The sequence below is a fragment of the Helianthus annuus genome, chromosome 15, assembly GCF_002127325.2.
Source record: "Helianthus annuus cultivar XRQ/B chromosome 15, HanXRQr2.0-SUNRISE, whole genome shotgun sequence".
In the NCBI taxonomy this organism is placed as follows: domain Eukaryota; kingdom Viridiplantae; phylum Streptophyta; class Magnoliopsida; order Asterales; family Asteraceae; genus Helianthus; species Helianthus annuus.
Genome location: NC_035447.2, coordinates 131,523,069 through 131,535,183, shown reverse-complemented (window position 1 = coordinate 131,535,183; position 12,115 = coordinate 131,523,069). Strand labels below are relative to the sequence as shown.

General features: G+C 35.5%; 1 protein-coding gene across 2 annotated transcripts; it reads right to left on the bottom strand.

Moving 5' to 3' along the window:
• Positions 1-5,940: 5,940 nt before the first annotated feature.
• On the bottom strand, positions 5,941-12,073 carry LOC110912469 (patatin-like protein 2). 2 transcript variants are annotated; one of them, XM_022157193.2, is made up of 6 exons: positions 11,710-12,068; positions 10,836-11,017; positions 7,789-7,981; positions 7,535-7,696; positions 6,536-6,838; positions 5,941-6,320 (listed from the first exon to the last, which is right to left on the bottom strand). In XM_022157193.2, the coding sequence occupies exons 1-6, from the start codon at positions 11,923-11,925 to the stop codon at positions 6,096-6,098; spliced, it is 1,281 nt and encodes a 426-aa protein (XP_022012885.1). In that variant the 5' UTR covers positions 11,926-12,068; the 3' UTR covers positions 5,941-6,095. The 2 variants fall into 2 exon arrangements, with proteins under 2 accessions (XP_022012885.1, XP_022012886.1); XM_022157194.2 differs by lacking the exon at positions 6,536-6,838 and having other exon boundaries at positions 11,710-12,073.
• Positions 12,074-12,115: the final 42 nt, after the last annotated feature.

Below are 12,115 nucleotides of genomic sequence, written 5' to 3'. Positions count from 1 at the left end.
TTATGACGTCACCTTAGAACAACCCAAATCGAGTGATTCCATGGTGAAAGTGTAAGATTTGATGGTGAAGATGATGGGAAAGTGTGTGTACATGATAGAAGTACAAGATTTGAAGTGAAAACTTACAAGAATCGCGAGGAATCGAGAGAAATTAGCCTGAGAATACACTGGGTCGGAGGGAGCTGTCACATCATGAACATTGATGTGACAGGAGGGGTATTTATAGTGAGAGGAGAAGAAAGTCGGTGCAGTGTACGTGGGTCGGATGGCCTTTCAATCGGATGGCCATCCGGTCGGATGACCATTCGATCGAACGGTCGTTTGATCGGACGGCGCGTGTGAGTTTGTTTCCGACTTTCGCTTCGTGCATTGAGCATTGCGTTGCGTTTAATCGAGTTGCGAGTAAGCGATGCGATAGTCTTAAACAATAGTTAGAAAAATAACATAACTAACATTAATCATAAAAGCATAACCTATTTTCGAGTCCGTGATGAGATTGCGTTGCGATAGTGTTTACGAATAACACCTTTAACAAATATAAACATGCACAAGTAACACATAATAACACACACACACACATAGAGTGATAACCAATAACTGCGCAAGTAACACATAATAACACACACACATATAATGATAACCAATAACTGCGATTCGAGTTGCAATGCGATAGCGTTAAGTAGATTAGCATTTAATGACGTTTATCGCATTGTTACTTCATATATTACAAATCGTAAACAAAATAGTGGTAACTAACATACATCGATTATCGAGGTTCAAGAGTACAAGCAATAGTTAAGTCAGAAATGACAGATCTGATTAGCAATCTTTTCTTCCTTTGACTTTGACTTTGACTTGTACTTTGACTTCAAAAAGTCGGGTTGTTACAATCGTCGCCTACTTAACACATTTCACTAACAATTGATGTTATGCTTGAATCTTGATCCTTTTCAGAGAATGCAATTGAAGTCGTTGAAGATTGAAAAGCCAACTCACATTTTGATATACTTATCCAAGTCGACCACTGTTATTCCATTAAAGACTATATCTTCATAGTGCAATATTGTTCTACTTATTTATTAATTTTTCGGGCACCGCGGTTCGATCGGGAGGTCTGTCCACCGCAACGCACAGGTATAATACTATATATATGATTTGACATGCCCGATGAATAGTGTTATTATTTTAGGCTCAATTTTTGGGCATCTTACGATTATGGCCTACTATTGTCAGTACGTTGACCATACTTGTATGGCTAGAATTTTGATCAATGGCTGCATGTTTCCTGATAATATTGTGTTTCTGTGTAGCTATACCTCAAAATTTACAAAAGTGGACTAGTAGGGCAGAAAATTTTGACAACCTCACCAGGTCTGTATGTTTTTTTTATCCCACACGTTCTCTACCATTTACAACATTTCGTTTAGTGACTGAAGAAAGATTACTCTATGCAGGTCAAGATTGTAATGGTGGGGAAATATGTTGGCTTAACCGACTCTTATTTGTCTATTGTCAAGGTACAGTTGGTGTATTTTAATTTCATACACAGTTCTAGAATAAGAATATTATGTCTTCTATGAACTTCTTATAATGTTGAATCTGTGATTTATTATTAGAAGTCTTACTCATATTAAAAGAATACAAGGTTTATGCTTTAGCAAATGGTATCACTATTGACAATTATTCCCATACCTATAAATATCTTTCATTTTGGGCTGTAAAAAAAAGCAGCACTTGCCATATTTACCAATTAGCAATTGTTACCTCCTGATATTACATTGCTGCAACTAACAAATATGAAAATACTTGCTTTTGAATTAAATAGGTAGATCCGTGCTTTGTAGTGTTCTAACCATGCATGTGCTTCATTGTCATTCAAACCGTCCATTGAATCCTCAACTTTTGAAAACTGCATCAAAAGGGTCAAGGCATATGAGATGTACCGCGCCGCAACGCGCACGGGTAATTTTACTAGTTGTTCCCTAAATTGTTATATTAATAATTACTTTTTTTGAATGACAACATTTATAAATAAAAGCTTTCCTACCCATAACACACGTGGGACTAGCAACCAAGAGCAACAAGATTATAACAAAGGTATAGAGCAACTAAGGTGCTGTTTGTTTTTGCAGATATAAACTGTCTGCAAGCTGATTCCATCTGTTTTCATGTCTGTAACTGAAGATGTGGTCTGAAGCTCTGCAAGCTGAAAATATAAGACTGTTTGTTTTTATAAATTGATACCGTCTGCATAACTGAAAATATAAATTGGTCTATTCCCCTTTTTCTCTCATAACCCACAACATCAGCCGCCTACCCCCTTTACTCCTCTCCTTCTCGTTATTCATAAACCGGCGCCGGAGCAACTCCGGCCGGCTGCCGGCGGTGCTTTTTCTCGCAAAGACACCCATCTAACCTCCTTTATATACACCTCCCTTACACCCTCACCTACAAACGCTAGAGAGAGAGAAACGTCTAGAGAGAGAGCAGCGGGGAGAGAAGAGGGTCGGCCTCCTCCTCGCCGGCAACGACTCCGGCCGGCAACGATAATGATGATGATGATGATGATGAAGAAGAACGACGATGCTGATGATGAATCGATGATGTTGATGATGGATCGACGATGATGAAGAAGGTGGACGATGATTATGATAATGATGTAAGTATGGTGGTTCACGGCAACAGAGGTATGTCCAGATTCAGATTCAAAACGAGACGGAGAGGAGTAAAGGGGGTAGGCGGCTGATGTTGTTTGGAGAGGAGTAAAGTGGATGTCGCCGGAGATTCGTCGGCGGCGGACAGATGGGGGCACTGGTCGGAGGAGAAGACGGTGGTCGGAGTTTCAGGTCTGGGTCTTCATTTGTGTTTGGGTTTTTGTTTTGGTTCTTGTGAATATGTTTTAAGCAGGGATCCAAAGCTTATTTTTTAAGATAAAAAAGCTGAGTTCAGATCTTTTTAAAGAAAAAAAACAAACAGTCTTCAAGGCCTTATGTCTGCCCGCCTGCAGACATAGGCTCTTTGCAGACGTTTTAAGCAAAAACAAACAGCACCTAAAGCTACACTAATCCTTCCATTGGATATATTTAAACCACAAGAAACCTATAGACTTCACATCCTCAATAATATTAGTAGTCGAGACCTTTTAATCTTCAAAAATAGTTTTGTTTCTAGCTTTCCATATGCACCAATAGCCTATAATAATAATAATAATAATAATAATAATAATAATAATAATAATAATAATAATAATAATAATAATAATAATAATAATAATAATAATAATAATCATAATAATAATCATAATAATTATAATAATAATAATCATAATAATCATAATAATAATAATAATAATAATAATAATAATAATAATCATAATCATAATAATAATGATAATAATAATGATAATAATAATAATAAGAATAATAATAATAATAATCATAATAATCATAATAATAATAATAATAATAATAATAATAATAATAATAATAATAATAATAATAATAATAATAATAATAATAATAATAATACCTTGAATAACTGTTCTATAATAATAATACCTCAGAATAATCATTTTGTGAAGCTTCTATTTCCTTCATAATTTGTGTAACTCAATAAGATCTTTAACCGTGAAAACATATATTTGAGGCATATTACCCCATATGCTAATTTCATTCAATAAGACAACAGCCAAGTAACAAAAATTAAAAAGGTGATCCGTCCACTCTAACACATCTTCACATAAAATGAGTAAAACATGTGCAAACATACACATTCTCTATCCAAGCTTTTGAATTTTAATTAACCAATCGTGTTTAAATATTTACATTCAAACATTAGCATAGTGTTGTATTAACAGACGCTCATGCAAATTCATACTAGCATGTTTTTTTCTATTTTATTTAGTATCATAACTTTATTTTTATTGAAGCTCGGTAGCAACAAATTTGCTACTACTCTGTGTTTTCTCGCAATAATTATGATATTCGTCAATTGAAACATTGCAATGGTTCAACCCCATTTAAATATAGATCATCTGGTCTTATTTTATAATCCTTTACAATTCGAATTTCACATAAATGAACTTCTTGTTTTTGGAAATTCACTTTTCTGTGTTAGACAATTGTTGATTTCGTATACTAACGAAGTACTTCAATTTGAGAGTGAAGGTCAATAAGTCCTCCGACTAATTCTCAACACCAGTTTATTTTCTATTTCTGTATAAAATGATGAATTTGGTGCAACCCCGTCTATGATATCATCAGATATATTTGATGATTATAAAACAGAGATATCATTGTTTGCACCGACCATACCAAAAAACGCATGCCAAATCTAGAGATCTTGAGATGCGACTGCTTGTAGTATTAGAGTTAGACCATCTTGTCGCCTAGATGGTGTTGGCCTTTCCAAGCAGTTGGACAAGCCGCCCATGACCAATACGTGCAGTCAAGACTACTTGGCATCCCGGGAAACCCGTGTATTCGTTGTTGGGCTTCGTATAAAAGTGGGATGTTGGTAGACGTTGAATTCCTCAAATATCACCTTCTATAGAAGTTGATAATACCTAATAATATTGAACTATTATAAACAACAACAATAATTAGAATAATTGTCAATTAAAAAAATACCTTCGCATAAATTGTCAAAACTATCCTGCCATACTCTTTCTGACATTCTTAAATACTCGTCCAATGCATCCATTGACATGTTGTATGCTAGTTGACGAATTGCAATTGTATACTTTTGCTAACCAGAGAATCCAAGTTTACGTCTAACATTTTCTCTTTGTATGAAAATATGTATACTCATGCTCTAAATCGCCTGAAATTCTAAAAGAAAGTCGGTGACACATACGAAAGCGACGCCAAAATTGTGCATTATCATACATCAGGTTTTCAGATAAAACAATCATCCACCAAGCGGTTATAAGTACCCAATCGATCTCGTTCTTCAAGCATTGGTTGTCTAGTACGTGGTTTAAGGATTCAGCTTCGTCTCTTAAAAGTTGAACCGTCGCCCGAGCCGCGGTAATTGATTATTGTCAATCATTCCCACATAGAGTGGAGAGAATTTGAGAGTTTAGAATGATTTGAGAGTGTGATTGGTTAGTATGTGATTTTGGTAAATGATATAAATGTATATATAAAAGTTTGATTTTTCTTTTTCAGTTAAAGTAAAGTGAGTGTTTTAAATAGTAAATAATTAAACATTTTAAATTCTCACAAGCAGTGGCGGATCCAAGATTTTTTTTTAATGGGGTCCATTTTTTCGGTGTTCAAAATTTTTCATAACAAAAGGTTAAAATTTTCAGGTCGGTCCTCGTTCGGGTGGGGTCAGAGCTAGGTTTGAATTTGGTTTGGGGTCAATTTTTTCGGTGTTCAAAATTTTCATAACAAAATGTTAAAATTTTCGGGTCGGTCCTCGTTCGGATGGTGTCAGAGCTAGGTTTGAATTTGGTTTAAAAAAAAATAGAAAAAACGAGATCAACAAGGATTGAACCAATGATCTCTTGTTGGTAAAGAGGGGGTTTAGTACTCCAGCTTTCCTTTTTCATTCTATGGTGTCCACCTAATTGTATTCATGAGGTTCTTATAAAATTTAATACACCAGATCTACTAATTTTTTAAAAAACATTGGGGTCCGGGGACCCCGACCCGTTCAATGTAGATCCGCCCCCACCCACAAGGTTAGCGTCACTAAAGCAACTCACAAGCTCAATCATGGCGCCCCTTAGCGGTGTTGGGGAGCGCTAAGCGGCTTATGTGACACAAGGTACACTTAGACAAGGTTAGTGTCACCAAGCAACTCACAAGCTCAACCATGGCGCATTGGCGCCCCTTAACCTAAATGACTTAATTAACTATTTATATATCCACCCCTTTACTTTCTATGAATTATAGTTTAGTCCCTTGCGTTGAAGAGCATATAAGTCTTCAGATATCGTACTCAATTTTCGAACTTCACACAAATTCAACTAATCAAAATCTTCAAGTACAATTACCAGTTTTCCAGTTACAAGCACGTTAAAAAGGATTTTGATTATGTAAACCCGAACGCTAGTATGAGCTCGAAACGATCCCATGGAATCAAACAAATCATTTACTTCGCCGGCGTTTTCGCTCTTCAGACAGCAAGCTAGCAAAACGAGTCAAAGCTTCTGAATTCGTGCCTTCTCCTTCCACTTCTTGAAATATGCCGGTCTCTAAATCCACTCTCGACACCTTCTCGCTCAATAGTTTTCTTCCGATGTCCTCGAGTGCTTTCATGTTCTCATCCGTAGCGATATCTACCGATGACGTGTCCCCTTCCAAATTGTCATCCTGCAAGTGCCAAATCATAGCCCATATCAGTTGCATATTTAGTCACAACAGGTTGGTCAACAAGGCAAACCATAACCAAACACTTGATGATAGTGTCATGTCAAAGCCTTTAAACACGGGTTTGGGGGGGGGGGGGGGGGTCTTGAGTTCAAGTACCACAGACGACATGGATGAAAAGAATTTTGCCGTTCAAAAAAATTGTTAAGTTTAGTCACCTGAATGCGTAGATAATTCTTTTGTGCATTGAGGGATCGGAAGAGAGTGGTGACATGAATATCGACCATATCGGAGCTTGCATCGCTATAGATATTAAATATCGGAGACGAACCATTGTCGAAGACCCAATTGAGCAAACCCCATCGGGAAGCTTTGTGGGCGTCATATCTCTCCGAGCGTTTGGGCATACCGGTGCCGAGTGAAAGCACAAGCATTTGTCTGCCATCAATGGACTCTATATCGGAAAACTTGTGCTTTCCCATCAAGATCTCCTTCATTATATGTGTGATCGCCATTTGTGTCTGTTTTAAAACCACTGATTCATTACACTTCAGTTACTTTAACTTTTGACTCAACAAGTCTAGTTTTAAGAAAAGTATTGTTACCAAGTTACATGTAGACGTGTTTACGGTCCAGTCCGTCCGGTTTTGACGAAAATTTTAGTCCAAACTTTTTTTTGGAAAACACAAAAATTTAGGGGTATCCCAAATTTTTTGAGATATCCTTTATATAAAAAAAAATTTACACTACGCAGTAAGAGTTGGAGGGTATTTTTACACTGCGGAGGAGTTGAGGGGTACCCTGGCTACCCCTCCTTATGCACTGCCTCCGCCCCTGGTTCACATTCTGGTTCGGTCAGTTTGACGAAAATTTTGGGTTGAACCGGTTACTACCGAAGTACGGATTTGGAAAAATACGAACCGAACCGACTAGTTTGCTTGGTTTTACGGCTTGATGGTTCTTTTTTTTTCCGGTTTTACGGTTTTGGGAAAAACCAAACACAATTTTGTATTAAATTTAAAAAAAAATGATATAAGTATTCCTAAACTTAAATAATAAATGTTTAACGGCTGGTTCGATTTACATAACCGGTTCCAAGTTTCAAACTGTTAAACCGTCAAAGTGTTAAAGCGGGACCACACCTATTTCAAACTGGCTAAACCATACGGTTTAGACGGTTAAGTCAGTTTCAGCGGTTTATGAACACTATTACTTACAGGGTTATTGGCCGCAACTCCGCCATCAACCAAATTGAATTCTCGCGTGGTTCCATCGGCATTACTTGTCTCGAAATAATGAGGTGGGAAATATGTGGGAGCCGCCGAAGTGGCGATGCATACGTCTGATAAGAGAGCATCTTTCCAAACGAACTCTTTTGCCTGAACAAGTTAACAATTTTGATATATCAACACAATGAATATATATAGGAATGTTGATATATGTAGAATAGCAAAGACAGATGAGAGATTACATCATCTGTAGTGAAGATCATGGGCTGAAGGTGTTTGATGTCAAAAGTTGGTATGATGACATCCGTTAGTGTCTGTTTGAGAGTTGTGTTTTGCGATACTTCCCTAGCTATTGCTCGGAGATACTCGCCGTCGTACTTTGGTCCCATAACCTCGCCAAAGAAATTTGCCACTTTATTTAAGAACTCGATGCGGCTAATGTCACAATGAAAGTTGCGAATTCATATTAGAATCCGAATTTATACCTTGTAAAATAAGTAACAGGATGCCATGTGTGTCACCCTTATGTGAGAGTCTAATATTTTTTGCTATGTGTCCCAAGTATAGAAAGCCACTAGGACGCGACACATATTTTTGGCGAAGGGTATAAGCGACAACATAAATCCGCACCATAATTAAACACAATAATTACACAACGTCACAACATATATTAATAATTACACATAAAATGCTTAAAATAACACATAATAGGTATATACTTGTGCTCAATTATACGAAAAGTATATGGATTTTTGAAGAAGAAGTCGGTTTTTTATATAAGAAAGTATAATATAAAATATCAAAAAAAAAAAAAAAATCTTCGGAAAAGTTAAAAATGAAGTTATTAATTAATTGTACTAGTCACACATATGCGAATCCGTGATCGCAAAAAGCTAGCGTGTGTGTACGGCCCCCCTTAAATAATTTAGCAATGCGACATTTGAGATTCACGTGCATGATGAGTAAATTACAAATGCGTCTAAATCACTTAAAATATACAATGCACATAACTAACTAAAATTTTGTATTCGTAAATATAAGATAAACATCATAAGAAATCATTTAAACTTAATTTGATTCTCAAAACAGTTAAAATTTGAATATGATGTTATTATAAAGTTTTTAATAATAATAATAATAATAATAATAATAATAATAATAATAATAATAATAATAATAATAATAATAATAATAATAATAAACATGACCAAAGACGTAGGAAGGCCAGACACAAGATCATATATGTTTAAATTAAGGGACAAGTGAACTGAATCCAATTTTATGTAGTTCATTTAGGATGAGGTTTGCTTGTTTCTATTTTTAGGCTCAGTTCCTTGAGGATGAGGTTTGCTCCTTTCTATTTTTAGGCTCGAGTGAGGGCTGTGCAACGGTTCAGAACCGGACCGAACCGAACCGAACTGGAACCGAACCGGAACTGTTAATTACTAAATTTAAGAACCGGAACCGAACCGTATTATAACGGTTCCGGTTCGGTTCCGAACCGATTAAACGGTTCTCGTGTAAACGGTTCTCGCGGGAACCGGTTGACAATTAAATCCTAAAATTAACAATTCAAGAGAAACGAATCAAACCATTTAAAACATTAACTAAGAGTTGCAACATTCAAAGTTCAAACCAACCAAAATAAGAGCAGCAAAGCAACAATAAAAAATTTCAAGCCATAAACAATCTCTAAATAAAACTATTACAACCATCGTGTTGACAATTAAAACAAGCGATACTCTATTTATATACACATTTACAATTCGATCAACATTGATTTGATTATTTTTGTTCAATTTTTATTTTCATATACAGAAAACTATATGTATCAGAAAGCAAACATCTAGAAAGAAAATATATGCAATCATAAAAAAGGTCATGTAGAATAGCGTACCTGTATTTGCAGGGTGTTGATGGAGATGAACTTGTTAATTAGGGTTAGGGTTGAGAGATGGAGAAAAATTAGAAGATGAAAGATGAGATCGTGGAATGATTATAAGAAGAGGGAATAAGAATTAGGATGGTCGTATGATGTTGAAAAGCCTATTAATAAAATAGGGTTTTAAATATTTGAAATCCCAACTAGTTCTAACGGTTCTTTAACCGGAACCGTGGTTTTAACCGGAACCGAACCGGGAACCGTTTTTACCCAAATTTAAGAACCGGAACCGAACCCCATATCCAAAAATACGGTTTGGATCTAGCGGTTCCGGTTTGGTTCCCCGGTTCTGGCGGTTCTGAACCGTATACTGCTCAGCCCTACGAGTGATAACTTTTTAAACTCGGATTCAGTTTTTTTTTTCCTTTTCTGTATCAATATATAACTATTTTATATACCTATAGTTATAACTTATATATATATAAAATAATGGGTAAAATTATTCTACAAAGACTCATAAAAAAAGAAGTGAATAAAGACACAATGTCGAACAAAATATAATGCGATGCCGAAAAATAGAACATAATGTCGAAAAAAAAAGACATAATGAGTCACAAAAAAAAGAAACAATGACGCAAATATAAAAAAAAAATACAATGATAAATAAAAAGACACAGTGATGTAAGCAAAAAGTTTAAAAATCTACAATCTAAACATCTAAAAACAAAAATCTAATATCTCACATCATAAAGTTCGATGAGACGGTTCTAATGCCTCTTGAATAAGGTCAATCGGAGTCCGTTTGATACTCTTTACAACCTTTCATTTTTTGGAGACTTTGTATTTGATTATAAGCCATAATATAATATATGTTTTTTAGTTATTTATATAATAATCATATATAACAAAATTTATTTTGTAACTATATATTTATTGTTATAAATAGATATTAGTATGTTTATATAAATAACAACCTTATTTAGACTCGAGTCTAGTGAAACTCAATATATGAAGCTCAATCCCAAAAAAAAAGTGGATACTGATTTACCACTTTCAAAATATAGTTACTACTTACTAGTCGAGCCAATCATGAAGCGCTCGTCATCAGCTCGCTAAAATCTTGAATTTAGCAAACGCTTAAGCTCGCTAAAATCTTGAATTTAGCCAACGCTTAAACGAACTTGAATCCAAATCCAATGAAACACATCAACTCACATTTGGTTTAAAACAAACTTAACTACATACTCATTTATGGAACGTGAACAAATAAACAAATCATTGTATACCTGAATTATTGATCTACTTTTGACCTATGTCAATTCTAATCTTAGCTTGTTAGGCTACCAAAAATCGATTAGTATCTATCAATCAAATAGACAACCATAGATCAAGAGTATCTGAATATACCTTTTAAGAGGAAAAATCTTTGGAGCATGATAAAAGTAGAATTCCTTAACATCATTTGCAGTGTATAGCGGCCGCCCGTCATCACCAGGAACAGCAAGCATGGCCGCCATCAACCCTCCGGTACTTGTTCCAGCGATCACATCAAAATAATCCGAAATGCGCGCCGCAGGTCCATCTAGTTCCTGCCGGAGTAAACAAAATCGTCATCCGGTGAAATGATCCGCAAGCAACAGGGCTGGCTCAACCTTTTTTAGTCCCAAACGGGTTCTAAAATCCAGGCCCTTTCGTTAAAAATATTTTTTTAACGGTGAAATTATCTGCAATCAACAGGGCTGGCTCAACCTTTTTTTTAGCCCCAAACGGGTTTTAAAATCCGGGCCCTTTCGTTAAAAAATATTTTTTTGAACCGGTGAAATTATCTGCATGCAACATCAACCTTTTTTTAGTCCCAAACGGGTTCTAAAATCCGGACCCTTTCGTTAATTTTTTTTTTTTTTACTTAAGATCAAAACAATACATGAAAATAGGATTACATATATTTTGTATAAGATTTCTTAAGTCACACATATTACCGTTGGAATGAGTTTTATTGAAAAGAAAATCTTGATTATTTATTTATTTTTGTCAAAAATGAAATTAAACAAGTTAAACCCTAAAACACTTATTCAAATCCATGTTTTTAATCCGAACATTTACTAATATGTTGACAAAACCAGAACTTTCAGAACCACATTCAAATAAACCAAAAAGAAATGTATATTTTAGTATATATATAATCAAGAAATTTTGTTTTTTTTATTGTCGGTCCTAAGCGACAACTTATTTTTTATACAGTCGAGTCACCCAACGCACCAAGGATATAATAAACGCGTACCTGAAGCTTGAGCTCAAGAAATGAAAGTATGGTGGCGGAAATAACGCCACGAACTCCGCCGCCGTCGAGGCTGAGAACCGTGACCATGCTGGTTTTGGATAAAGCGGCGGAGGCGCTGGTGGCGGCGAGTGGTCGCGAAGCTGCAGTTGTCATAACAAGTGAAAGAATTATGAGAGTAACCTTTGGAAAGATTTTGGAGTGGTAGTGAGCATCCATTTCTACAATCTAAAATGAAATTAGATAAAAGAAAGAAAGAAAGAAAGAGGGGAAGGAAGGAAGTGGTGAGTTCACCGAGTTTGACGAGGCATTTGGAATAATAATGTGTATATTTTGCATGAGATAAGGCCGGGCCGGTGGGCTAACGGGTTAAATTTTTTTTTTTTTTCTTAAAAATCCACTAAATTTG

Coding starts and splice junctions, on each gene's coding strand:
- LOC110912469 (XM_022157193.2), bottom strand. CDS start 11,925: ATGGATGCTCACTACCACTCCAAAATCTTTCCAAAGGTTACTCTCATA. Junction 6,839..7,534: donor GAGTTGCGGCCAATAACCCT/GTAAGTAATAGT, acceptor GTTTTAAAACAG/ACACAAATGGCGATCACACA. Junction 6,321..6,535: donor AGAATTATCTACGCATTCAG/GTGACTAAACTT, acceptor TGGCACTTGCAG/GATGACAATTTGGAAGGGGA.